The 27,010-nt window shown below is 40.8% G+C and overlaps 1 protein-coding gene across 3 annotated transcripts; it reads right to left on the bottom strand.

The window, feature by feature from the left end:
• On the bottom strand, window positions 1-26,207 carry trappc8 (trafficking protein particle complex subunit 8). 3 transcript variants are annotated; one of them, XM_042514311.1, is made up of 30 exons: window positions 25,928-26,207; window positions 22,585-22,794; window positions 20,185-20,268; window positions 17,541-17,630; window positions 16,118-16,292; window positions 15,797-15,950; window positions 15,567-15,663; window positions 15,184-15,446; window positions 13,989-14,104; window positions 13,717-13,867; window positions 13,277-13,377; window positions 12,124-12,229; window positions 11,494-11,625; window positions 10,926-11,150; window positions 10,535-10,640; window positions 10,021-10,215; window positions 9,642-9,814; window positions 9,479-9,553; window positions 8,400-8,505; window positions 8,022-8,179; window positions 7,079-7,512; window positions 6,561-6,717; window positions 6,352-6,448; window positions 5,223-5,291; window positions 5,087-5,145; window positions 4,387-4,593; window positions 3,741-3,842; window positions 3,185-3,324; window positions 1,958-2,047; window positions 1-1,497 (listed from the first exon to the last, which is right to left on the bottom strand). In XM_042514311.1, exons 1-30 carry the CDS (start codon window positions 26,082-26,084, stop codon window positions 1,263-1,265), a joined length of 4,464 nt encoding a protein of 1,487 aa, XP_042370245.1. In that variant the 5' UTR covers window positions 26,085-26,207; the 3' UTR covers window positions 1-1,262. The 3 variants fall into 3 exon arrangements, with proteins under 3 accessions (XP_042370245.1, XP_042370253.1, XP_042370260.1); XM_042514319.1 differs by lacking the exon at window positions 20,185-20,268 and having other exon boundaries at window positions 3-1,497; XM_042514326.1 differs by lacking the exons at window positions 1-1,497; window positions 1,958-2,047 and adding an exon at window positions 2,123-2,423.
• Window positions 26,208-27,010: the final 803 nt, after the last annotated feature.

Below are 27,010 nucleotides of genomic sequence, written 5' to 3'. Positions count from 1 at the left end.
GTTTGAGTATTTAATTCTCTAATGTAGGACACAGAAAGAGAGGACCTTAGTAGAGCTGTGGCCCTGGTTTTGACTCATCAATTTTCAGTCGGGATGACGTGTCATGTCGCGACTTCGGAAAATAATTGTAACTTTTCCACAGCAGAATGTTTTCTATTTTGTATACTTTATAAGACCTGGAACAACAACACCACACTCTGTATCTATAAATGTCCATTGTTCCCTGCTTAGATATCAGACAGTCTCTCGCAGTACATACAGTATCATTAGTTACATTTTTATTTTCTATTTACAACCAATTTGTTATATAAATATAATACATACTTTTCAGAAAAGCTGTCAATGCATACAAGAGCTCAATCACAATACGGTGAGGTTAAATACACAGGTTAGGGGGGGTGTTCTGATTTGATTGGCGGACTCTAGAAAATCAACTGCGTGCACATGAGGACATGGTCGTCTGTTGTACGGACAGAGTTAAAATCACACAGAGAATGGGCAGTGAGACGGGGGGGGTCAGTCGTCAGCCTCTTGCCGGGGAGAAGCCGTCGACTCAGTGAAAACACGTCTGAGGCGTACAATATTCAGGATGTAAACAGCTCTTGTTAGAATGTCAAAGTAACTGACATTTTAAAACTACTGCTCGGTCCGTTTAGGAATTTTACACATCTGACTCCTCCAGAGTTCAGCGTATTTGCAGACTGACGTCGTCGCATCAGTTCAGAGTCTGGAGCTAAAGGCCAGTCGAGTGATGTGATCGCTCTGGCTCAATGTGGATGCGCACCCTGTTCAAAAGAAATGCAACAATTTGATCTAAAGCCTTGAAGCGAAGTCAGAGACAGAGTCAACTGTCTGGTCTGACACCAGCACGCGTCTGTCGGATGACCGAGTTTTTGTTAGCTTCCAAACACAAGTGTGTGTGTTTGAGATGCTGGTGGCAGGTTTCTGAAACAGGGGGGTGGAGGGCTGGAGGGTAAAAGTGTGCGTGGATGAAAGGGCCTCGTACAGAAAAAAATATCATGCAAGTGAAACTCTGATGCTTGGATGACGAAACTTAATAGTTCTGAGGCCCATAGACTCACCAGTCTCTATAAACTGTAGCTGTTTGTTTTGAATACACCCTTTTTCTATTTTAGTAATTGGTACAAACACCTACGTCACCTGCTGTCCAGTATCAGTCAAGAAGTATGGTCGTGTGTGGAGAGGAGTATCTGGAGGACCCAGAGTCCGGATCCTTCTGCCTGCAGACCATGATTCTCCACTCAAGCATTGTTGATGATAATAAGAGCAGGACTCGCTGTCTGCTGACTCGTCTCACACAAAGCGCCTTGCTCGGTCGGCTTGGCGAACACTCGTGGCGTGTTGAGGTTGTAGACTCCTGCCTGGAGGAAGCAGGCTCGCAGAGTCAGACACAGAACCTCCTGAGGCTTCAGCCGCAGCTTGTACTGGCTCTGACCCACCCAGGTGAACGAGCTGTGAACCTCCAGAGACTCCGCGCTGAAAGAGGCATGCATGGAAGCAGAGCTTAGAAAACAACTTCACTTAGACTATTAAAGGTTTAGTTATTCTTCACTGGCCATCAAATTCAAGTCCTGCAGTCAATATCTTTCCCCTGTACAGGGTTCCCAAAAATTTCATGAACAAAATTTCAAAACTTTTCCACAACTTCTAAAGGACCCAGAATGAAGATTTTTTTTTTTTTTTTACTTGCATTTTCAAACATATCAGATTTAAACTCTATTCAAACATAATTTCAGCTAGCTGGCACACATAAAGAGAGAGACGGAACACAAGGAGAAAATTACGAAACATATTTGATGGGAAACGAAACATTGCACATCTACATTAATAAATATAACAAAATGGGAGAAAGTGAAGAGGTATGAATACTTTTTGAATGTACCGTGTAAACACCAACATACTTTATATACAATACATTGTGTATTTTGAAACTTACCTGCTGCTTTTGTGCCTTAAGTCGATGACGACGTCCACTTGAGCCAAAGAGCAGTTTGAAAGAGTCAGAGTAACCGGCACCACACAGAGACTGGAGACATGGAGACAAGCAGCTTCACTAATCAGCTCCTAAACAGCTCACTGAGGTAATCTTTATCTCTACTACTAAAGCTGCGTTTCCACCAAAGGCTTTCAGTATAGTACCTTTGGAACCTAAAGTCACACCTATGAAGAGGTACCTGGACTCCAGATCTCTGAAGCGTTTCCACTGCAGACAGTACTCTTACATGTGGGCAGGGTTGTTGTTAATCAATGCTCTGTCCAGGAACACTCACTGTATTTCCTTGTTCACCGATGATACAGAATGAAGTCTGCACCCTGTTTATCGTCCACAGAACGACGCTGCGGGCTGGAGTGAAGTCTCTCTCAATGGGATATTTACAAATAGTGGGTTTGTGTATTGACTCCTTGTCAGGCAAGAGCAGGGGTTTAGTGTTGCACGCAGTAACGAAACTCCAACACATTTTATCTCCAAGAGAGGATTAGAATATATGCAGTTCACAAAATCCAGTCGCAATTAATATACATTTTATAAAAGGCTTGAACATCCTCTCATTACTAAAAGTGTATGTCATCCAAGAGAGACGATAAAAGCAGATGGAGTGGTCAAAGCTGTCGTATTGTAATTAAGGTGTGTTCATTGGATTCATGTCGTTAGCTCATGCACTGAGTAACATTACAAGTAATTGTTTCACCTTAAAAGTTGCCTGCAGTTGGCCTAGTGAATGAAATTTCTACAGCTGCTGCTTAAGGCTGAGAAACATCTTTCCATTTTATAGTTAAAAACTTCCACATCCACAACTCTGAGCACAGAGCGTTGATTCTTTACTGACCAATCAATGGACTGCAGCGTTTCCTTTTAGTACCAGATCTGTGTGCTAGGTACCCCAACAGAGGGGTGACCAAAAATGGGTACTGTTCCAAAGGTACTAAAGGTACCATGCAGAACTTTTTACGATGGAAACGAAAAAAATGCGTACCAAATTGAGCTGAACCAAACCGGCCAACTGGTGGAAACAGCCCACAGGATAGAACCGTTTCAAATTTTAGTCCAAAGCAAGTTAGAAGTATAAACTCTGCAGAGGCGTAAAACATTCTAGATAATGGCAAGTAAGAAAAAAGTTCTACTTCCCGCTTTACTCTGTGTGTGTGTGTGTGTGTGTCTCACCTATCCTGGACAAAGGGATGTGTGTAGGTCTCGGGGTAGTGTAGGTTGGTTTTGATGAGTTGGGACAGCTCTGCAGAGGGCAGGGCGACTGGAGTAGGTAGTTCTGATTTAAACTTGAGCAGAACCATCTCCTGAGATTCCTGAAACAAAAGTGTGCACACACACACACACAAACACACACACACACACACACACACACTCTCAAAGTTACAGAACAGAGGTCACAGCTCTTTTTTTATGGCCTCATCCAATCCGTTTTCAAAATAAAAAACTACTAGACATGAAGCATCGCATCAGATTTTGAGTTTCAAAGCGTAACATCTAAATCTACCATGGTCCACACATGTAGTATTATCTTGCCGACTGCAGCATAACCCCGTTGCGTTCATATCATTTTGTGGTTTGTTGCCTAGCTTTCAGATGAGATACTTAAATGTTTGTTTTTTGGGAGGAAAAACGTTACATAGAACCTAGGACCAAATCAATGTTATCTCCCCATTAAAACTCTTTTGTTAGTTAAAGAGAGTGTGAGGTTGTGTGTGTATGTTTAAGGTACCTCTTTAGGAGTCAGAGAGCTGGCCTCTTTGCCAATGGTCTGCAGCGCCACATGAAGCTGGCCCTCCAGGATCAGCTGTTTGTTATCCTCGACCACATAGGCCTGCAGACACACACATCACTTACTGGAAACTCAGCCAATGACTGTCTATTTAGAAATGAATAAAAGTTCTTACATTTCAAGCTGTGAATAAAACATTAAAACCCAGTTGTTGTGTGAAATAGTCACAAGGGCCCTGTTTCCGTGATGTGACACACTGTTTGGCAGGAGGTTCATAGTGTTTTTCTGGATTTGCAGAGAAGTGAATAAAAGATGGATTAAGTCGTTGCAGATTAAAAGCATTGGCTTCATCTGTGAATCACCACCTCTGCCTGCTTTACCTTCTGTGAACAGAATGATAAATGTGGCAGTGTGTTGGGGTGTTGGCTTGATTAGGTGTGAATATCAAGAGGGCCGAGGTGCCAGTTCATGATGTAAGAGTGTGAGTGAACTTAAAAAAGTGCTGATTCAGAAAATGAAGACAATCATTTAGCTGGTGAAAGCAGTTAAAACTTTCACTGCAGCCCATTAAGACGTTGTGAACAAAACAATCTGTTATCTGGCTTCACCAAGCCTGACAGTGTGGCATCTGGCTCTCTCTATGTACCTTCCAGATGACGATTATGTTGAGGTCCAGCTCATTACACTTCTTGACGATATTAGTGATGTCAGAGGATTTGTCATCAGCTGGGACACACCCTTGACTCTTGCTGCCGGATGGTGTCCTGGATGATGCCCCATCCACTCGCTGAGACTCCGAGGTCCGACAGCCATGGAAGAAGAACTCTCCGCAGGGTGTTGAAGAACTGATGATCTGCACGGAGACAGCAGCGAGAGATGAGGGGCGGGAAGAGGAGGGTTGACACAGCCAGCAGAAATATACAAATAAGAACGAGTAGACGTTGAGTTAATGCTACCACTATGAACTTCACACCAGCTTTGTCAATGTATTCATAATCTTTCCCAAGGTGGTGAACAAAGAGGAGCATTTAGCAGTCGTTTTCTTATTAGCTTAATAAAAGTCGCTAAAAAGTCGTTGAAGTTCTTTACACAGTAGATCACATGTACTACCTCTACAGAGAAATTGAAAAAACTTTCTACACTGATTTACCTGAAACATTAATTTTGTTTATCTGCATATCAAACAGCATTGGTATCCACAGAGACAAACTGAAATCTACTGTGTCTGATAACTAAGCTCCAAGGATCACATGACATATTGCAACTAACTATAATGAAGTATCAACATGAGAACATACATTCAGTCTAATTATTAAATGGAAAACCTAATTTTGCTGACAATTTACCCGTTCATTTCCTAGATTCAAGTCCGCAAAGGTGTATTTCTCTACGGCATCCGAGGTAGCTAGAAACACACAAAACACAGGCAAATTGGTGCTCAATAAAAACTGTTAATCTATTTAGAGCAGACTGATGATGTACCTTGTTGGGGCTTGCATCGTGTGGCCCTAAAACACAGCTTTGCCCTTTCTCTGCTGGTAAGTTTACAGTCTGGAAGGGAAGAGGGCAAAGAGAGAAGCTGTCATTGATATGCACATCAAACAGGCACTGTGTTTTTAAAAGTGGCTTCCTGTTTTGTTTGTAAATGTACTGTACACATGGACACACATACAGCCTGCAATACAGTCAAACAGTCATACTCTCTTATCACTGCCACTGAACAACTTCACTATAGCATTTTGGGGTGTCTCAGTCAAGTGCAGTTCACAAGTCTGTCTTTAGGGGCTGAGTGTTAGCCATTCACTTCTCAAGCCTGTCTGAGCTATCGGTAAGGGGTCGTCAGCAGTTGTCGATGGACCAAAGTTTTTCCAGGCATACACTGTGGGGGCTGACTTCCAAAAAATGACCTGATAAGTCTACTGTTTAACAATAAAATAAAACTGTTCTAATAACAAAATGTACATGTATATCTTTGAGTGAGAGAGAGAGAGAGAGAGAGAGAGAGAGAGAGTGAGAGAGAGAGCGAGAGAGTGACAGAGGGGAAAAAAGGTGGAAGGTGGACTATTGCACACAATGTTTCTGTAAGTTAGGCTATTAACTTAAGAAGAATGTTGCTATGTCACTTTTTGATGCATCACTCAAATAACTAAAACATAGCTGCTGGTGGAATGCAAAAAAAGGAGTAGGAAAATCAATCCAAATAAAATTATTTTCATCTCAATTGTTTTGGGGTGGCTTCAATAAATAAAAAAAAACTAGATATCCTAAATACCAGAACACAATTTTTCCTCCTCGTATTTTCTATTTTCTCAATTATTATTCTTATTATTTAATTATTATTATTATTCTGCAGGTTGGATGGGAAGCTTTGCTGGTCCATTTGTGGCCCTGAAAACTACCGAAAGAATATCGATGTTATGGGCCACTGTAACAGCCTTGAAAAGCTATGTGACAAGTATGCAAGACAGGCTTCTCTTTGCTAAATGAATTTTGTATTTCATATCTGCTGTGTACACCACTCATGCTGCTACACACGGTTGCACACAGTAAAGCATAAATGGACAAACTGAAACAGGCTACAAAGAAAATGAAGCACAGATGACTCACACACCTTTATCCTTGGCTGGATTGATACATTTGTGGAGGCGCCAGTGTTGACTGCTGCTGGACACCTGGACAATGTGGAACTCACGCACGCCAGCTTCACTCTGGGAGCCCAGAGGAGGCAGATTAAAGTTTGAACAGTGATAGGTTGTTAAACTTAACAGGAAAAGCTGCATAAGTGTGTGCTGGAGGCGTGTGACATGCTGTGCATCTCACCGTGTTGATGTTCTCTACATCGATGAAGACCAGCGTTCCACCGCTGCCTTTGTCATCCAAACTGTGATGTGGAGAAACACTGCTGCGGCAGGCTGACGCCTGCACGCTCAGAGAGCGACTGGCACAGATAAACACTGTGTGACGCAACACCCGGTGACTTCACATGAAGAGAGAGGAGAAAGAGAGGTGATGGAGATGGGCTGTCTATACACGAGGGTTATTGGACTTGAGGACTTGAATTCAGTAGATATATGTTAATTAACTCGGATGGGGCTGAAGTCTTAAAAAAAACCACATCTGAAAACAAAAGCAGGGGAACTTGAGATGGACAAAATAACATATACTCTGTGGCTCCATAAGTCTTGTAACGGCCTTGTTAACACGTTAATAATGCTCACACACCATAATAATCCAACACAGAGCGTTGCTGTTTGCATACTCTATCTTTATCAGCTGGATGTAAACTTGTTTCTAATGTTACTAAACATTTAAGGAAATGTCTGTCACCTCAGTTTTACCTGATTTTGAGTCCTTTCTCTGTGCTCTCATAGTAGAACAGGAAGTTGATTTCATGGACTCCCTCCTGGTCTGGTCCCCTGAGCCAGAGAGGAAGCTGGGTCGACTCCCCCGGTTGCAACGTGCTGCCTTCTATTGGGATCTCTATCACACCGGAAGGCTGGCTGAAATCCTCAGCTAAAACTAACATCTCAGACGCCACCGAGCCTGGCTGCCGGGGTGTGGCCAAGGTTTTATAGGCCGAGCAGTTTTCAGCCGACGTCGGGGTGAGCGGCGTGAGGGGAGTGGTGGTCTGGCTGCCAAAGGTGAAGAAATCTGGGTGTGTGGACACCACTCGAAGGCCGCACAGAGCAACACTGCTGACGTTACAGAACTCGACGTAGGCCTTCCTGATCTCACCGCACAGCAGAGCGGTGGGGAACTGCAGGAAGAAAACCTAATACACACACACACACACACACACACACACACACACACACACACACACACACACACACACACACGATAGACATTTTGGAAAACATAATAATTTATGCTCTTGCCAAAAGTTGGAGGAGATAGATTCCACAGTCATATCTGTATGATAAATACGAAGCTGGAGTCAGAAGATGATTAAATTTACATGAAATTATTTTGGCTGCTCTATATTTTGAGCATGATTTTATGGCTATTACTCTGCGTAAATTAAAATTAATTTATTCAATTAAAGGATATGCAGTCAGACAACTGTAACAGCATTCCTGAGCGTGAAACAGGCCAATTGTGTACTGTGCAGTTGTATTATGTAACAAAATCGGTACTAAATTGCTGTTAATGACTACATGAGCACACACTCAACACTGGATGACTCAAACTGATCAGATCATCCTAGTTATTAAATTTTCAAGACTATGTGGAGACACTAATCCCATCCTGCAATGCTACCAGTCAGTGAGTCAGTGGTACCTCCATCAGGGGCATGGGTGGTGTTATGATGGGATCCAGACGTCGATCCAGACCATGTCGAATCACCATCTTGTCCTCTTTGGTCTGGTTGAGCCGTGGGCCTCGGATCTTCAGGTCCTGTTTGCCACGAACCACCATCAAATCCAACGTCTGCTGGCCTGCAGACAGGAGCAAATCCAAACTTTTTAAATGCAAATGCAACACAATTCAGTCACATTTGGAATCAACAGTGTTTGATCTGGATCCATTTAGGAAGCTAAACTACAGGTAAATTACATATTAGACATATCAGACATATCTTCTGACACCAAAATGAGTATGAACTGATACAGAAGCAGCCAATAATAAGTAAAGCAAATATTATGTGATGTGTCTGACCTTCAGTGCCGGGAGCTGTCTCTCCAGAAGAGGCTGCAGCCAGGTTATACACCGCACCCACAATGTTCAGCTGGCCAGTTCTGTGTGGCAGCAGGCGGAGACGAGCCTGAGGTCAAAGGTCACAGAGACTGTTAGCAGCCTGAAGGATCTCATGAGCCAAAAAAATGAACAGTCCAAAATAACATTTGCTGGAGTTTTAAAATATTCTTCACTGTAATTTTTATGATCTTTATGCATTGCGCTGATGTGTTTGCCAGGTATACATGTAATCTGTTTTTTTGTGGCCTTTCTAAATGCAAAAAAGTGCAAGACAAAGATTTCAGAAAGGGAAAGTATTGCTGTGAAAGGAGAGATCATTACATTTAGCAAGATGTTCATATAGTCCAACAATTAAAGATCTTAAAGGTCCTAAAGCAGTTTGTGCCACTGAATGTTTTCACGTTGTAAAATTCAGACACATTTGCTTTGTACTGACAAAGTATGCTGATACAACAGCCTTTCCTCTTACTGCATCTTCAACTCTTAAAGTCCCAGCAAAATGGAATATTTGAGGGGTGTACAGCTAAAAGCGGGATTTAAATCACATCCTTTGAATTTGATTAAACTGCTAAAAAGTGGGCAGGCTTAGAGTTTGGCGCACATCTCCCTCACCTTTAGATCATGAGGCGGAAAAGGTTAGCTGCCTCCAAAGTACCACCGCCACATTGTTTTGGAAATGAAAACAAAGTTTTTGCTCACTGATATCCAAACACATAAAACTCCCAAGTACAAAATAAATCATGAAACATTTAAAACTGGTTTACGTGGTTTAACAGGAAGAAGAAACAGAGGGAGTTTGATGTAAAAATACTCTGATTCAGATTTTTTGGCATATATACAGTATGTATGGCATTTGACAAGATAAATGGACAGTCAACACGGGGATATAGAAGTTGAAAAATAAGTTCAGGGTAGAAAAAGTCTGATTACTGACCTCCTGCATGTAAAAAAACTCAGACATGGTTGTATGGTTTAATTGAATGGGGGGTGTCTTTTATTTTACATGAAAGTGCAACTGATTACATGATTCCAGCCTTTACCGTTTTGGTTTCCTCTGGACCCATGAGAAACTCTGGGATGATCTCAGTGGTGACGATGTCGTCCCTCTGTGTCTTCTGCAAGAGGAAACAGAAATTGAAGAAACTGTGCAAATCTTAGGTCTGTATTTAACAGCATCAGTCAAACTGTAGCCAGGTAGCTCACCCCTTGAGCTAGAGTCTCCTCGTTGGAGATGACCTCTCCTGCCATCTCGTCAGTCTTCTTCCCAGTTGATGGAGACACACCATCGGCAGTGAACTTCCAGAGGAGTGAGAGGCTGGACAGAGTCAGAGGGACCTTTAGAGGGTTCCTGAATGTCACCTCCACTATGATCGGCTCTGCAGAGACAGAAAGAGAGAAGTTAGCAGATAGTGATGGGAGGGCTCATGCTATGATTCTTCATACTATGGTTTAAGAAAATAGGGATTCCTGAGTTTGGAAACACCTGTATGTCAGAATACCTTGTATTTATTTGTAGACAAGTACTAATTAATAGCAGGTACCATTTTAAATACAGTTTCACTGTCTCCTGAGGTCCTCTTACCCTCTGCCACAGCCAGCGGGTGGCGCAGGTTGTCTGTCTGGCTGTTCAGGCAGCACTGGGTTGGTTGGAAGTTTGCTGGGACAATCCCTTTGTTAGCAGCAGCCACGAGCTGTTCCTCTAGGTTGCACCACATAGCTGCCAAATCCTGGTCATACTCCTGGTCCAGGGACACATGAGTGGCTGCCTGCTTTTCCCCTGCACACATCAGGTTCAAACTGATGATTAGCTGTTCAATACATTTATTATATAATATAACATAAGGACTCTTAAACTGATTTTATATTGAAGCCTACATTAACCCTTTAAAACCTGTATCGACATCAGTTTTCTGGTGTTGAGTTCAAACATATTTCACATGCATTTAAACCTCTGAAATCTGGGAAAATAGTTTAATTTATTTTGAAAACATGAGGAATAAATTCTAATGAGCAACTTGGCAAGAATAACTAGTAACCAGTCTGTTTAGAATTAGTCAAGCTGGGCAGAGATCACAGACGATTCATCTGTGTGTTACCTTCTGCAAGGCGCCGTTCATGTCCGAAGTAGACCCTTGTGGCTGAGCTGTGGATGCAGGGCAGAGGCAACTGGGGGAGGCCGTCTTCACTTCCCCCTATAACACTCTGAAAACAATCACACACACTACTTGGTTTTTGAGATTCAACTTGACTCGACACCTATTTGAGTTTCATTCATTCATTTTATATTATCTGCCTATGTAGAGTGCTTTTTTAGTGCTAATCTTAGCTGGATCTACCTAGCATGTAGATGTTAAGCTAAAGAGGTCTTAGAACAAAGCCTTGAGGAACTCCACATCACTGTTTTTCACTCAGATTTGTAGTTCCCTTGCAACACAAAGTAGACCCTCTCCTGTGAAGTCAGCAATATCAGCATACAGATGTAGTTACCTTATAAACATAGAGGTACTCTCTGAGAAAGGCGCCCTGCTGTGTAGCCGTCTGCCTGCTGTCATTGGTCAGGATCTGTCTGAATGCTGTTACAGCATTCTCTGGTTGGCGAAGTGTGAAGGACTGACGCCCGATTGTGAAGTTGATGTGGTCCTCTGCCAAAGACCAGCCCCTCTCCTTGTACACCTGCATGGCTTGGCAATAACAACGCAGTGCGTGCCTCCTCTGTAGAAAGGCCAAGGACAGAAGAAAAAGGGGGTTGTGAAGTATGTAAGGCAACAAATAAGGAGTAGAAGAGAAGGAGAAATAGGAACACAAGAGTGTGAGGACATGATAAGACAAAGACAGGCAATGATTAGCTTAAGAACTCTGAATTTAAGCAATGAAAAATGACTCAACTGAAACAGTAGTTTAGAATTGATGATACTGTAACAAAATATGAGGGTTCACACAAACAAACCTGACACAGTGAGTGTCTGAAATGCTATAGATCACATGTATAAATCTAGACACTAGTGTTTGTTAGGTTGGACCACATTCAGAGATCAGTGATGGTTGAAAGGCTCACCTGTCCTGCTTTGCTGAAACGATGACCAGCCAGGATCATATGGAAGGCAAACTTGCGCACCATAGGGTTACGCATATTAATAAAACAGTGAGCAGCCTGTTCCAACAGCAGAGCACTGCGCAGGTCAGAGTCCTGCACAAAAATATAAAACATAAAGAGCAGAATTAATCCACTGCAATTTCACTTGACTATTCTATTTTTTTAAAGAAGCCTTTCATCTGCATAAAAAGGAAAAAAAACAGATTCAGGACACACTCAGACCTCTGGATTCACCACCTGGAACAGCAGTTTCCACAGAATTCAGTATTTATTCTTGTAATACAACCTTTTTACACTGAATTGTGGTATCATTTGTCTACACTTTATAAGGTAGAAAAATTCTCATTTGGACAACACTATAAAATGGCCAATGTGCTACATAATAAACAATATGTTTTAAAGCAAACAATGTATTATGTAGACATTTCAATTTAACAGTATAGTTACCACAGATTCCTTGTGCATATGAGAATACTCAAGTATGTTGTACACGTTGTGGTCTGATTTTCATGAAAGTGAAATCAAGGTTGCAGTGCAGCTGGGGCATTTCAAGGCATACAACAGGACTGATAATGATGCGGATGTCCTCACCTCGCTGGTCATCTTGATGAGAAGAGTTGCAGCGTCTGAGTATTTGCCCTGACTCTTGAGTATCTCGGCGCTGAGTAACGCACAACGCTCAGCCAGCACCATGTTCCTGTTGAGGGAAGAAAACATGTTAAAATGCTGATTAAAAACCACGGACAAGGATTAGGAACAAAGGATGAGCTAAACTAAAAGAAAATATTCTAAAGTACATATTACTCTGGAAAGCTGTGTTACACAGTTGTCAAATAATGACAGTTATAGAACTAAGTCATATGCCTCAGGCTGGGCCATAATGGACTCTCCAAATTAAACTGGTCTTGGGTGAGGAACCAAACCGTGAAAGTGCTGTTCTTCAAAGGCTCAATGTGATTAGATCAGAAATATCAGCAAAAAAATACTTGTATGGACCAATGTTGAACCAGGAGTGGAAGTGGTCTTGAAAGGGTGCACCTGATCAGGTACAGCATAGAAACAGCATTAGGGCTGGGCAATGTTGATCAAACTGGCGTTAGACTATGTATCCACAGTGAAACATCCTGATGAATGAGGATGTCGTTGTTTGACTCACCAACTTGAACTGGTATAACTAATGTTACCAGTGATTTTTTATTTTAAGTGATGGCAAACCTTCACAGTGGCAGTGACAAAGCTAAAAAACGGTACCACTTTGTCCACCTGGCAGCCTATGGTTTATCTGGTAAATAAATCAGAATTGTTACTTTTTAGGCACTCTATGAATGTCGTTAGCACTGATGCAAACTGTGCCCCTGGACGGGACGGCAGGGGCTTTTAAATGTTGGGCTCAGTGTTTGATGACTGACAGCCATCTGTGGTGGACGATGGCATCGTTCATTGGTTCAACCCTAAACAACATTTATGTGTTTTATTCAATACTGCATATTCTCACGTGGGATTTATCAATCCAAACTCCTAAAAATAGCTGTAGCTGTACAAAAAGCCTGTTTGTGAGCCTGCTGTCATGCTCAGGAGATTAAATTAATATACACTCTAGAAATCATGAAAAAAGATGTATTAACCACCCAAAACTTCCACTGGAATGCACGAATGATTCATTCAACTATGACATTCCATTTGGGCAAAAAACAACCTTAAACTAAAACAGCAGACTGAAAAACATTCAGTAATGAGGTCATACTTGCAGACATCTCTGTACGTCTGTATCGCGGTGTCCATGTAGTGAGCTGGATATGGTCTGGTAGCTCCAGCCTGCAGAAACGCTGACACTGCAGCCATTTCCTGTAAAGGAAATCAGGGTGAAAGGACAGAGGATGAGGACAGAAGAAGGGGGAGGGAACGATTGAGAAAAAAAATCGTCATGATTATGATATATCACGCATACATGATAAACAATAAAACCAGTCCCTCCTCTGGGAAGATTACAAGCTTCATACACAGCAGACTGGTGTGCATTCCTGGCAGAAACTTTTCTCTGAAACTGAACTTCCTGTTAGAAAGGCCCTCTTGAGACAAAGCTGCCTTAATGCAGATTTAACATTTGGGTTGGGAGTTAATGCAGACAACCCATGGTGCTCACAAGGACAGATAGAAAGGTGTATCTTAGCTGTGTGTTCTCACCAGTGCTCCTGCGGCATATAGCATGGCCTGGTCTGACAGGAAGTCTTTCTTGGCAGTGTGGTAACAGCTGTAGGCCAGCTCGTAGTGCTGAACCAGGAAGCACAGGTCGGCCATCTTCCTGATCTGCAGCTCAGGGGCTTCTGGGGGATATCTGACATCACAGAAGTGAAAGATTTAAACAGCAATATATGTAGTGTTCGTGGTGCAGCATGGTGTTAATGTTTAAATGTGTGGGAGCTCTGCTTAAACCTCATATGAAGTGTGGTGCTTACAGAAGGCCACATGTGCTCTTTGGTTCACTGATGCTCTTCTCTGGAACTTTCCCTCCGCCGAACCACTTCTTGGTCGCAGTGAACAGAGACCGACTGAGACCTTTCCTGGAGACCAGCTGTGGACAGAGAGGCAGACCAGGTGTCTGAATGCTGGGAGGATGCTAAAGGGGTGTCAGGCTAAACTGAGCCAGTACAGCTGAGCTGAGGTGAAAATCAGCAATACCTATAAACTCTCTGTGCAGCACATCACTTATGCTCTGTATTGGTATGATGTTAAACTGCATACTCTGTATCAAATTAAATAATTAAAATTCAATACTATTTGCAAATTTGTGAAGCTGTATCTCAGTCCTACACAAATCTGAAAATAATAAACTGATGCCCATTGCACCCTGCGAACGTTGTTTTGGTCGCTTCGCTCTGGCAGCGGAAGCTCTTCAGTAAGAAGCTTCAGTCTAGTAGTATGAGCCTGTGAGCCTTAACTCTGGGAATAAGCCCTGACCCGCTGCACACATGCAAATCTCAGACACAGCAGAAGTGGAGCAAAGTCTCATGTAAAAAGACGTGAGCTTAAAATTAGGATTTGTCTGATTTTCTAGCTCTTGAAGCTGAAAAATCAGACTAATCAATAAGAGGCCAACTACATTCAGTTTTTTGAATACATATGTCCAGATTCGTCTACACTAGTACAAATCTAACGCATGTTTATTGAGTCTTGTAGGCACTAAACGCTTCACCATGTTTTCACTACTTTCCAGGAAGTATATAAGGCCCTTTCTCGCTCCCCTTTCGATAAAACAGATCACATCTCTGTCCTCCTTCTTTCTACCTATGGACAGAAACTAAAACATAACTCATATATGATGCTGTTGGTGCCAGTCTGACCAGTCACACCTGGCCCATCCTCACTGCTACAACACTATGGAGTAATGCGAGTTTCAGAACAACGACAAACATACACATGGACCCGGCCATTAACTCCATCAGCAAATTCATCAGTGGCGTTGTACTAAGGAATAATGTACGGACATTCCCAAATTAGAAACCCTGGGTTAATAAGGAAATCTGTGCCAGACCTAAAGCACTGAAAACATTTTTGAAGTTTGGAAAGCAGTTTTGGTGATTCTGTCAAAATGCTCATTATCGCAATCAAAATGGGCTTAAATATGACAAGGCTCAAGGCTCGGAGCTGTACCTGGTCGTTGAGCTGTCTGATGTTCTTCTCTATGTGAGGCAGCAGGCCTCTGAAGGTGAACTCTTGGATGAACTGTCTGATGTGGTCGTGGTCATTCAGGGTCAGACATGCGCCGTGGCTCCCTGCTCCCCCCAACGCGCTCTCTGGATCTCTCCCACCTTTCTTTAAGTCAGTGTTAACAGCGCTGATGGTGTGCATGCTCCCTGAGCTGCTCACTGTGTCCAGCTGGAGAGGATGACTGTCCAGGCTGTTGGATGCTCCGTCTGGTGAGAGACGGAGAGTTGAAACTAAGCTCAATCTTAACATCTAGTGTTCTCTCACACACACAGAACATATATTTGTCAAAGACACCGATATATTAAGGAGCTGTTGAACTGGCTGACCTTTCTCTGTTGAGTGTTGGCCCTCCACGTCAGCTAAACCAATGTTGTTTTCAACAACAGCACTGTTCGCTGCTGCAGCTACGTCATCGAGCGTCTCCTGCAGAGACGGTCAACATGTTAACACAAGGCACATCTTTGATGGGACACAACAAAGAGTTTCGCTCTCTAGTGCTCTTTCCATAACTGCTGTGACGGCGTCGCCTGCATGTGGAGGAAGCTACAGTGCTTACCTGACTCTGCAGGTTATTCCTGTGCAGGTACTGACTCCAGGGGTCTGGAATCTGTTCGTCTTCTTCAGCTGAGATGGTACGAGAGTTCATTTTCAACAGGTAGCAGCCCTGATGACCGTATCTCTGTTTCATATCCTCATACACAGAATCTGCCCTGGAGAGGAAAACGTGACATTGATTAAACATATCACAGCTAAGTCTCATATAGCACTGATGCCCAGAAAATGAAGCTAATGTTACACAACTTTAGATGGTGTAATGTTGTCCTGTGCTGCACTACAACACAAATCTACATATACACATCGAAGCTCCTGTCAGTACCTTTTCTCATCCCCCTCGCTCATGTCATGCAGTAAGACGTAGTACTTGAGGGTGTTGGGGATAAACCACTTGGGGTTAGTGTATTCTCCGCTGTGCTGAATCCTGTGCTGCTCCTGAGAAAGCTTAAGGAACTGCTCCACAGGGACGGCCTCAGTGGAGGACACCACCAGCAGGCCTGTCAGGACAGGACGTCAAGGACACACAACCGTCATAGAGGTGCAGATTCACTGAAAGACGGTCTATAGGGGCCAAAGATATCGTTTTCTTCTTCTACTACGACGACTACTACTACTTAAAATAATAATGTTATGTCATTAGTCAACAGGTGACACATCAGATTCTGCATGTAAAGTTTAATTAAAATAAAGAAACAAAACCTTCATGTCTTACAGTAACATGAAGTGTAACTGTATAAGTGTTACTGTAGAGCTGAACAGAACATCCGCACTTATCTAATGTGGGCAAAACAGACTAAAATGGAAGTGTTTCAGTAACAAAACAATCTTCCACAGCTTTAGTGCTGTTTTTTCTCTCCAATAAATACTGAACAAATGAAAGATATTAACATAATTGTTGAATATTTCAATATTTTATATAAAATCATGTATTTATGGCCAAGTTACCGTAGTCGTATACATGTCAGACTATGAGGGAATATTTGCGTAAGCTGAAAAAGGGGATCAGTTGAAAACTGCACCTCAACATGTAACAATCTTTTTTTTTTTTTTTTCAGTGGTGTAATTTGTGTTTAATTTGATGTTCAATTTGTTTGTGGAAAGAATGATGGAAATAATTTACTATTTTTTTTATATTGAAGAAACAAATTGTTATATTTTAGCAGTATACTGAAGGCAGGGCTGATAAATTATTATTGCACACCACATATTTTCCTTGTGGCACCTTAAGATGATCATGACAATGTTAAGATATATGACAGACAACCCCTGATGATTCTGCTGACAGCTCTGCAGTTTAGCTGCTAGGCTAACCTTAGCTGTACAGGCTGACGATCTACTGTTAGCACACTGACAGATGACATTCAGGATTGTTAGCTTTTCATTATTTAGAGTTACAGGGACATATTTAATATTTTAAACCACCTTTTCAGCACCTTTATGGTGATAGACCTTAAAAGTTTGCCAGGAAGATTCTAAGTACTGGTCACTAGTTTTACAACATGCACGCAGTAAAAGTCATTTTCCCTCCCATTCCCCTCCCCACAGTGGAGTTTTCAGACTTGGCTAAGGGAAGAACAATACAACTTCTGCTTTAGTTAATAAATAGCAAACGCTCAATGTGACATGGCATGAGCTCACTCTGCTGAACCGGGACACTGTTTAACCTCACCATTATCTTAAAAAAAAAGACCTGACCAGACCATATTGATTCTTATAACCAGTTTTGCGTGCTGTGGGAAGGATACAGGCGAGGTAGTGATTGAGAAACTCATGGTCGGAGGCAGGCATGGACTGCAGGAAGTTCTCCCTGTAGGCTTCAAACCAGGGCGTGGTTGCTGGAAACAAAAAGACAAAATGAAATGGAGGATTTCATCCAACAAAAAACAATCAGTCACTGTCTCCTATGATGTTTATTAGATCACTATTAAGCTTTGATTGCTCATAGATCAGCATGTACATCTTGGCTGCAACATCATCAGTTAAATTAGATGACGGCGCTCTGATTGCTTCTACTACCCATATGATTTGTTTTGATTCTTAATGCATCTTGATGCATCTCAATTTGGTATTTCCATACTTATTATATTACCACAATGGAAATTACAGAATCATAAATCATTAATTTCCATTGCAAAGAAGGGTGATGTGTTTGCATGCATTATTAGTTGTCATCATTTCCATTGGATGGCATGGCATTTTAACTTCTCCCAAATTATCCTTTTGATCGGACGGCTTTGATCCTTTACCAAACAGTGTTATCTTTAGGGTTAACTTCTCCACCACATTGAGACAGTCATAGACAGACGTTGTTGCACTACATCATGTTTATCACGGTCCTATATTGAGATTTCCATCTAGCACTGCACACCAAGATAAAAGGGTGGAGGCAAACCACTGCACACAAAACAATGACTGCAAAACAAAACTGTCTTTTTCACAGTTTAGTTCCTGTGCCACTTGATCTCTAAAGAGCTGAAGAAATACAGTGCTAAAAGAAGAGAATTAAATGTGTGTGACACCAATACAGCCTCTTCTTGATTTTGTACATCTGGACTTGAGAGAGCTAGTGAACCACCCCCTTCACAGCGCTTTCACACCAAAAGCGCAATCCCAGTGAACACGGCCATTATTCCCATCAGAGAGAGTGGCCGCACTCTCTTGAAATAATGAACATCAAATGGGCCTCCGGCTTTAATGGGAGGTGGAAGCTATTACACTGATCATTTTATGGTAGAGAAAAATGATCAAAAAGTAAAAAAAATTTGTCTCTGAATTCACAGCTCTGTAATTCCACTCTTCGATCCTCTAGGATCTACATGGCTCTTAAGTCTGACAGAATATTCAAACTATTTGTTCTTGCACTTTTGGTCTGAAGCCACTGTAAAGGATCCGGTGAACCCTAAACCACTATTGTGTCACTAAAAGCACAGCTCCTGTTGTGTCATACAGAACACACTCATCACAGCATCTGGTGATAAGTGCACACAGCACAGTGCAGCAGACACCCTAACCATGGATACATGGTATAAGAGACTGCAATATACATTTATATACATTTGGATATGTATTCAACAGCAGCTTAACCTGAGAACTAAAGGTACAGAATGCTCTATGTGAAGTGATGAATCGGGAAAAAAATGGGAAAATTAGGTTGAGAGGCCAGATGCATAAAACTCTATTTACACAGAAAGACACAAATATGCATACATATTTTTTTTTGCCAGATTTATAAAGCTGCATTTACACCTGATTTTGTTTTATGAATCTCAATTTTTGTTGAACTGGGCGCACCTGAACGAGCCTAGCTTTGAATGCATGTAGGGAAAGCTTTAAACATCTGTTGGCATTTTGATACTGGAGTTTCCCTCACATTCATTTAGAAGAGACAGCCTTCCACAGCTAAAACATGTGCTGCCACACATAAATTTTGTATTTTTGGAGCTGGATCACTCATTAGGAACACTGTTAAAATATATAGTATACTGTTCAGTTATTCTTTACACCACACTCTTGGAGCACAGAGCGTACTCTGGGCACAGATGGAGCAGCAAAATGACGCATTGAAAGTGTAATTTAACCGTTCATTATGCTGGGTCTGTAAGTTTGAATTCACTTGCATCAGCTGTTTCTCTAATCCATGCATCTGATCAGCGCTGAACGGATCGACAGATAAATTAATTAATCAAACAAGTGCAATTAATTAACACTGAGTCACAAACTGCTGCTGAGGAAAAGAACTCATGAGAAGCTCCGCCTGCTCTGAGTTCACAGACCTGCAAAAACATCCGAAAATAGATACGGAGACAGAATGATACAAGGGGAGACACACGCATTTAAAAGAAGAAAAACTTTTTTCTTTAAGTTTTAAAGTAAAAAAAAAAAATGTCTAAAAAGAAAAAAGAAAATCAATCACTTATAATTAATTTAAAATTAATTTTATAAATGCTCCTTTGATTGACATTTTACAGAAGGCTGTGTAGACTGTAAAAATAATAACATATTCAGCGAAACTGGGAAACAATGGAAACACACTATGTTCTACTTTAAGATAAGATCACCTGATATTTCATGTCCATTCTAGTTCACCAGCAGCTGGCTTAAGAAAACTACTCATTCATCCTTTATATGAGTTTATATGTGGGAAAAGGTGTATGCATTGTTTTTGTGTGTAAACATCATTTATACATCTGGCCCCAGGTCAAGAGTAACCAGTTATCATGTGATACTTCTGGCAATCTCGTTACATACAAGAGAGCACCCACCACATTGTGACAAAGAGCAGAGAGACAGTGCAGCTACTGGAAAACACTAGAAGGAGAGAAGCAGGGCAGGTGTGGCAGAACTGAGAGGACTAAAGCTATCCACACATCAGCCGGGAGACAGTGATACCTGTGTAGTGCTTGGAGGTGCTGACTTCCAACAGTGTTTCTCTCCAGGCACTGTACCAGGGGGTGCTAGCTTTAAGAGAGTTATCTGATAGGTGGAAGCAGACAGCCAGGGCTAATGTTAGCAACATCCAATTACCTTTAAGGTCTCCTCAGATTTACAAATGATCAAAGAACAAAAACCAGGGAGGAGAGACATTATAGAGGTCTGAAGATATTAATTCGCCCACTGTCCAAGGGGCTTTCATTATATCAACTCTTACAATGAACCTACTAGAAATGCTAATGGTGTCATTTTAATTTAAAGAGAACAGATTGAGAAGTAATAAAGTAATAGTCTGACAAATGAACGGTCTTCAGATTTGACTCCAATTCTGTTTTACATATATTGATGTCATTTGATTTAATATATTTTGTAGTTCATAATCTAGATTTTTAAATTTGAAAATAATCATACAAAAATTCCAGTTTGTGTAAAAAGGGTAATATACCTGCAAAGAGCTGGTAAAGAAAGACGAGCGTTGAGACATCAGTCTGTCCAGGTCTTTATTTGGAGGTAAAACTAAAAGTGTATGCTCTTGTACAAGGTAGATTTAATCGTCATTTTTCTTAAATGTTGTCGTCAAATGACAACCTGTGTCTGTAACGCTCACTTAAAGTCAAAATAACTATCAATCCTGGGGGGATTTACTGATCATATTGTCACTGCTGTCTTAAAACCCAGTTGTTTTACTTACTTTTATTTGTGGCTGTATTGCTTTTAGTTTTTTTGTGTATTAATTTGTATTATTTAATAATTACATTTTGTAACCTGTGTTTTGCATTATTTGTCCTCGTTTTAATTTTATCTTAACTATACACTAGTTTTGTCTCCCTTGTGTTCAGTCGAACGGTTCGGCTTTCTGTTGCTGTATTGCCTTCTTAGTATCCTCTTTACGCTTTAACTTTCCTTGCCAAAGCACTTTGTAAATTCTGTTTTTAAAGGTGCTATATAAATAAAGTTATTATTCATACCATTATTGCAACTGTATCTACTTTTTTGACAGCAAATAATTAACAAGATAATGGAGAGCCAAAGATTCGAGCTTGATTTGTTTTATTCCCAGAGTTGCAGTTTGTCCACCAGAGAGCACTGCGACTCTGATCCATGTTAGTAGCCTGAAAGCATTACAGTTGAGCAAACCACTGACAGAGCACAACAGAGTCTGCTATGTGACTTCATGATAAACTGCACGTGCGTGTGCGTGTGAGAGAATGGTCATCATTCATAGTGCTGCATAACCTGTTGATAGACTTATTTTAAATTTCTTCATGAGACTGTCAGCAAGACAATTCTAACAAGAACATCTGCTGTATCATTGTCTCCCCTGTCAGTAGACCGCTGCCAGTTGCCGTAAATCACATGCACTTCATTAATCTGTTGCTGAATAAGTTCCCCAGTTTGCCACAAAGCAAGCTAATGTCATGGCTTTTCAGTGGAGTCGGCACATTAGAATCACATCTGATTATTTGTGAAATGATGCCAGTAGTCTGTCTCAAAAGTCTTCAGCTGAGGCACAGTGTCTTTTTGGGGTGACTAATGTCTGAGCACCCCAGTCAGAGCAGATGACAGGAACTGTTGATGTTAGAGGGATAATTAGTCCAGCAGAAAAACAACATGCGCAACGCTGAGTCAGACACTCCCCAGTATAAATTGATCAAACATGATGTGCTCTTACAGACTGTTTTGCCAAACAGTATGCAGCTGTTAAAACTAGAAGCTCTCACAGGGGACATTTTATGAAATAACTGTTATTTTGAGTATATTTTGCTAACAATTTCAACTAATGACTCTGCAATAACTAAATGTAAGAGATGACGATGCCGGGTTAAGACCCATTTATAGCACAGTCGTAAGGTGTCGGGTCAGGAATGACACTGGACATTCGATTTGTGTTGTATCTCAGTGACAAGTGGCATCCCAACAGACAGACCAACATATACGAATTACACAATGTCTTCCATCACAGTAAGTTTTTGTGAAATACCCTGTGGTAACTAGCTGGCTACTTGCTAAATTTGACCACAGGTTCTCTATGATGGATTGACAGCCTGCAGTCTTTTTTCTCTTTTTATGCTTTTCTGAACACAAGACAGCCAGTACAAGCCCCTAGGAACAGCACCAGGCTTTGAAGCCAATTCTTGTAGTGATCAAAAGTGGATTACACCGTAGAGTGCTGCCATGGACACCAAAAGGACTTTTACATTGTTACATTGTGAAAGAGAGGTCTGTGAACATAAATATTTTTAAGCCCCTGCCAGTGTTAGCAAATTTACTTAATATTGGCCATTATATCGTTATCTGATTATTGTAATCTGCATGGACCTTAAAAATCCTGCCATTCGCCTTTGCTTTAGTTCTTACCACTAAAATTGAGGTCATAGTCTCCTGCTGTGATCACGTTGGTTGCAGTGCCTTCTTGTGGCTGGCAGGATAACACCACTTCATTGAGCAGTCGGCGCTGGGCGGGGCTGAAGGCAGCAGATGCTGTGTTTGGGCTCGTCACCACATTGTTGACACAGATGCGCAGGTTCTTTACAACCTGCACCTGGTTATTGGGGTCCCGGATGTGACCTAGTGAAGAAGATGATAAAACATTTATTTATTGCTTGCCCTATTCACTGTCGCACTCAGAAAAAAAACAAACAACAAAATGAATTCACTTTCAGTACTTAATGTTATGATCTCAGAACATGAGGCGATCTGTTTTTCAGAGCTTATTAAACATTAAGCTCTGAAAAACAGAAAAACATATTATATATATATATATATATATATAATATATATATTATAATATATATCCAATATTTAGTTTAAACTTTTTGAGAGAGGTGTTGATTCAACTGTATGTTCATTTTGAGGTTGCAGTTTGTGCGGCTGTTGAAAACTTGATTTAAAATTTGATTTAACTGGAATATGAGTGTTTGTGATTGACTGCAGCGCTCTCTCCCTGGCCTATGCTCTTCAAATATGGCTTAACTAATTCCATTTAACATGTTATCAGACTACAATAATCCTGATTATTCTCATCCAGCTAATTTGGTTCTTTTGGAAACAGTTCGAGGATTGATTTTTTTAATTGTGAATAAAATGATCTTGAATAACACTCTTAATCTGGAAAAAAAAAAAAAAAAAAAAGTAAAATGAGTAGAGAGTTGAAAACATGAAATTCATATGATTTGCTGTTTGCTGATCAGGTGATAACAGTTACATCATGTTGTTGGGAACCTTCCCAGCTTGCACTACGGCAAAAGACTCATGGGTAAGTCTAATTTTATGTGTAAATCTGAACTGTCACGGGTGTAATTTGGTTCTACATTGTGCTCCATCATGTTTCAAGGCTGCTGAACATTAGACATGACCAGTGGATGTGGTTATACTACAAGTGATGTTGATGCATGATGAGATGAGGATCTCCTCAATGGAGATACTTTTGAGTGATACTCAGAACCTACTATGAAAATGAAATCCTACTGAAAACCTCATCAATGGTAATTAATATACAATTTTGGCAAAGTGAATTCTGCATTTCACAAATTAAGTACCATTCTTTCTAAATCAGTCTTTTAACAGTCAGAGTTTTCAAGCTGCATTTAAGTACTTTTGTTTACAATATCAGCAGTTTACATTTGGATTGTTTTTTTGGTTGTTTTTTTGTGTGTATACAGACCTTTATTTTGTTTGTATTTTCATCAGGTTTCATGGTAAGTTTAGGTAGCACTCCATCGTGAAAATATAGTACTGATAGTTACACCAAAAGATCATAATGATTTCTCAGTAACCTGCATGTTTGCTTCTAAAATCACAATCAACACTTTCATTATAAATCTAACAAAGCGAAACATCTGCATTTGAAAATGACTTCATGTATGTTGTTGGCTGTAGGGTTGCAGCAGCATACGGAAGACATATTTTATTAACACCCATGGGAAAATTCAATTTTCTCACTCTATTGACAGGAGGAACAGGATCTATGCATTAAATGAAGAGACGTCAGAGCAAGACGGCTGCTCATGGACAGGCGCCCTGAGCAGTTGGGAGTTCAGGGCCTTGCTCAAGGGCATCTTTGCAGTCCCCAGGAGGTGAACGGACACCTCTCCATACTTGGTCTGTACGGGGACTTGAACCTGCAACCTTCTGGTTCTCAAGCCAAGTCCATATGAACTACTGCTGCCAAAGGTTTCAAGGTCATACCATGTACATTTACTTATTTAGAGTATGGGAAAAAAATGGATCTCCCCTTTATTTTAGTTATTTTCAAAAGGAATACTTTTCACACATGCCATATAAAAAACTTCACATAAAAACCTAGTCTTAATTAAACACCCAGTCCCTTTTACTAGCCAGGTGTGGCAACACATTTTGACAAATAAAGGCCTTCTCAATAAGAGGTCCGGTCTACTTTCCATGCAGTTCATTTTTATAGAAGTTTGTTGGCTACCCGCTGGAGTTAATGTTAATTAGCTGTTTAGATTAGGCACAAATACCGGTATATGTTTAGCCTTTTGTCAGTATGGATATGCTACACACAATGTTAGCTTGGGAAGAATCTCTACAATTCAAACTTTCAGTCAATTTTAGTGACATCATGACCACCAAAGAAGACGGTATTACCGATATAATAAACAAGAGATGCAAAAAAAAGAGATTAGTAGAGGTAGATGACTCTTTTTTTAAAAAGCTATGGAAAAATCTCTAATGAACTATATTTATAATTATTTCTTTAAAATTATTTTACAGAATTATTAAAATTTTAAGGCATTTTTTTCAATTTTTTGTTTGTTTGGTTTTGTTCTCGTGTTTCTGACTTGTTGGTTGTTGTTTTTTGAGGGTTTTTTGTGTGCAAATTTTCAGGTAATTTTCACAGGTTTCTTGCTAATTTCCGAGTCATTTCCTCTATTGTTGCTCGTTACATTCTTCCCACGGTTTCAGATTTCAATCATAGTAATAAAATATTTGTTCAAAAAAACCTTTTCTTTACATTCATTTAAGGATCATTGTAACGGATAATAATAACAACTCAATAATAACATGATACCGAGAAGGTTACTGCAAACCTGACTGGCAGTAAAACGTCCTGGTCATAATCCAGCTAACTATCAGTTAGCCTGCCCTTTAAGCAGGTTTGGGATTATTGGACTTGTTGCACAACAAGAGATATAAATGAAACCTGCTTCGCAGAGCCAAAGTGTTCAGACTGGTGTCAAAACATCGATTTTAAAATGTGGATAACCCGGTTGTTGACCATGTATGATATACGGGGCCCTGCTCTTGTCACAACCGAGGCGCAGCTCATCCCCTGTTATCTGTTATTATGGCTAAGCTTTGGATCAGATCTCGGGCTCTCTTGGCTCTGTGGAGTTAACGTTTACTTAAGCTCATTCACCACATAACTTGCTTACAACTTGAGCTATATTTTAACCGAAAACAGAAATGTTAACTGTCTGTCTGAAAGTTATCCCTACCAGAGGCTCAATGGTCAGGTGTCAGTCGGCCCTCTCAGGTGTCAGTCAGGACTTGGTCTCCTCTCCGGTCAACACACAGCTGCTTCAACACAACCCGGTCTGCTAGCACTCTGTTAGCCCCGAGCTAATGTCAACTGACGTTAGCAGGCTAAAGATGCTAGCTATCTCACTAAGGCTCCGTTCGTGACAGCTATGAGAGTGACAGTCCGGACTCACGGTGGTTTGTAAATAGTAGCTCTTACCTTCGGACGTTAGTCTGCAGAAAGGCCGCAGCAGCTCGGCGAAATTCAGGTTGTTCTTGCGAGTCACTCTCTCCGCTTCTTCACTACATAAGACGGCCACCATCGGGACAAACGAGTCCTGGACGAACTCCTGCACAGACTGAACACACTGGGCCATGTCGGACCAGCGTCAACACCAGCTAACACACTGAACCGAGTCAATTGTCCTGTAGACTGAGAAAGCCTCACTAGTTCATAGCTTAGACTACTCCTCCTCTATTCGCAGACAGCGGCCATGTTGAATTCGCCAACCGACTTCCTGTGTGGAGCTGAGACGGTCATGTGACGCGCCTGACACACAGATACTTCCTGTTCCCCTCCTGCTGTTTTTGATTTTATATTTTCAACAATGTGTGGTGTATCTTTGCATTAGATCAATACGATCGGGTTAATGAAAAAAAAACACATCAAAAAAACAAAAGACACTGAATAAAAATAAAAAAATTCTTATTTAATTTAAAAAGGCAAAATCTTTTTAAAACAATATTCTTCTGTTCTATGTTCTAAATGTTTAATTGCAGTTATATTTCCCATGACTTAAAGGGCATATCACAAAGAAACTTGTTATGAAATAGGCCTTCATTAAACTGAGGCTATATGTTTCACTTTTATGCAGGACAACTCCTCTTCTGCTGTTGTGTCTGCCATTGTTATCTTAAACATATTATTAAACCATCTCATAAAAAAATTACAGCAGCTTTAAGACACAGATGCTCAACTTGTTTTGCATGGAGGTCATTTTTGCAAAATGACCTAAACATGTTTTTAGGATTTTGGGACATTTCTAGGATTTTAGCCAATTTCAAGGTTTTTTAGACATTTCTAAGATTTTAGGACGTTTGTGGGATTTTAGGAAGTTTCTAAGATTTTAGCACATTTTTAGGATTTCAGGACTTTTCTGGGATTTCAGGACATTTGTAGAATTTTAGCATGTTTTTAGGATTTTAGGATGTTTCTAGAAATTTAGGAAATTTCTTGGATTTTAGGACTTTTGGGACATTTCCAGGATTATGATAGGCCTGCTTGTCAGATGTCTTAACCAAA

This window comes from Plectropomus leopardus, chromosome 3, assembly GCF_008729295.1.
Source record: "Plectropomus leopardus isolate mb chromosome 3, YSFRI_Pleo_2.0, whole genome shotgun sequence".
NCBI lineage: Eukaryota > Metazoa > Chordata > Actinopteri > Perciformes > Serranidae > Plectropomus > Plectropomus leopardus.
The sequence above is the reverse complement of the archived record's forward strand: the minus strand, read 5'-3'. Positions and strand labels throughout refer to the sequence as shown.

Excerpts from the sequence above, each read along its gene's own strand:
- trappc8 (XM_042514311.1), bottom strand. The coding sequence starts at position 26,084 with ATGGCCCAGTGTGTTCAGTCTGTGCAGGAGTTCGTCCAGGACTCGTTT. Across the intron at positions 15,664-15,796 it reads GGAATAACCTGCAGAGTCAG|GAGACGCTCGATGACGTAGC; the intron begins GTAAGCACTGTA and ends CCGTCTCTGCAG. Across the intron at positions 5,292-6,351 it reads CAATCCAGCCAAGGATAAAG|ACTGTAAACTTACCAGCAGA; the intron begins GTGTGTGAGTCA and ends CTTCCCTTCCAG.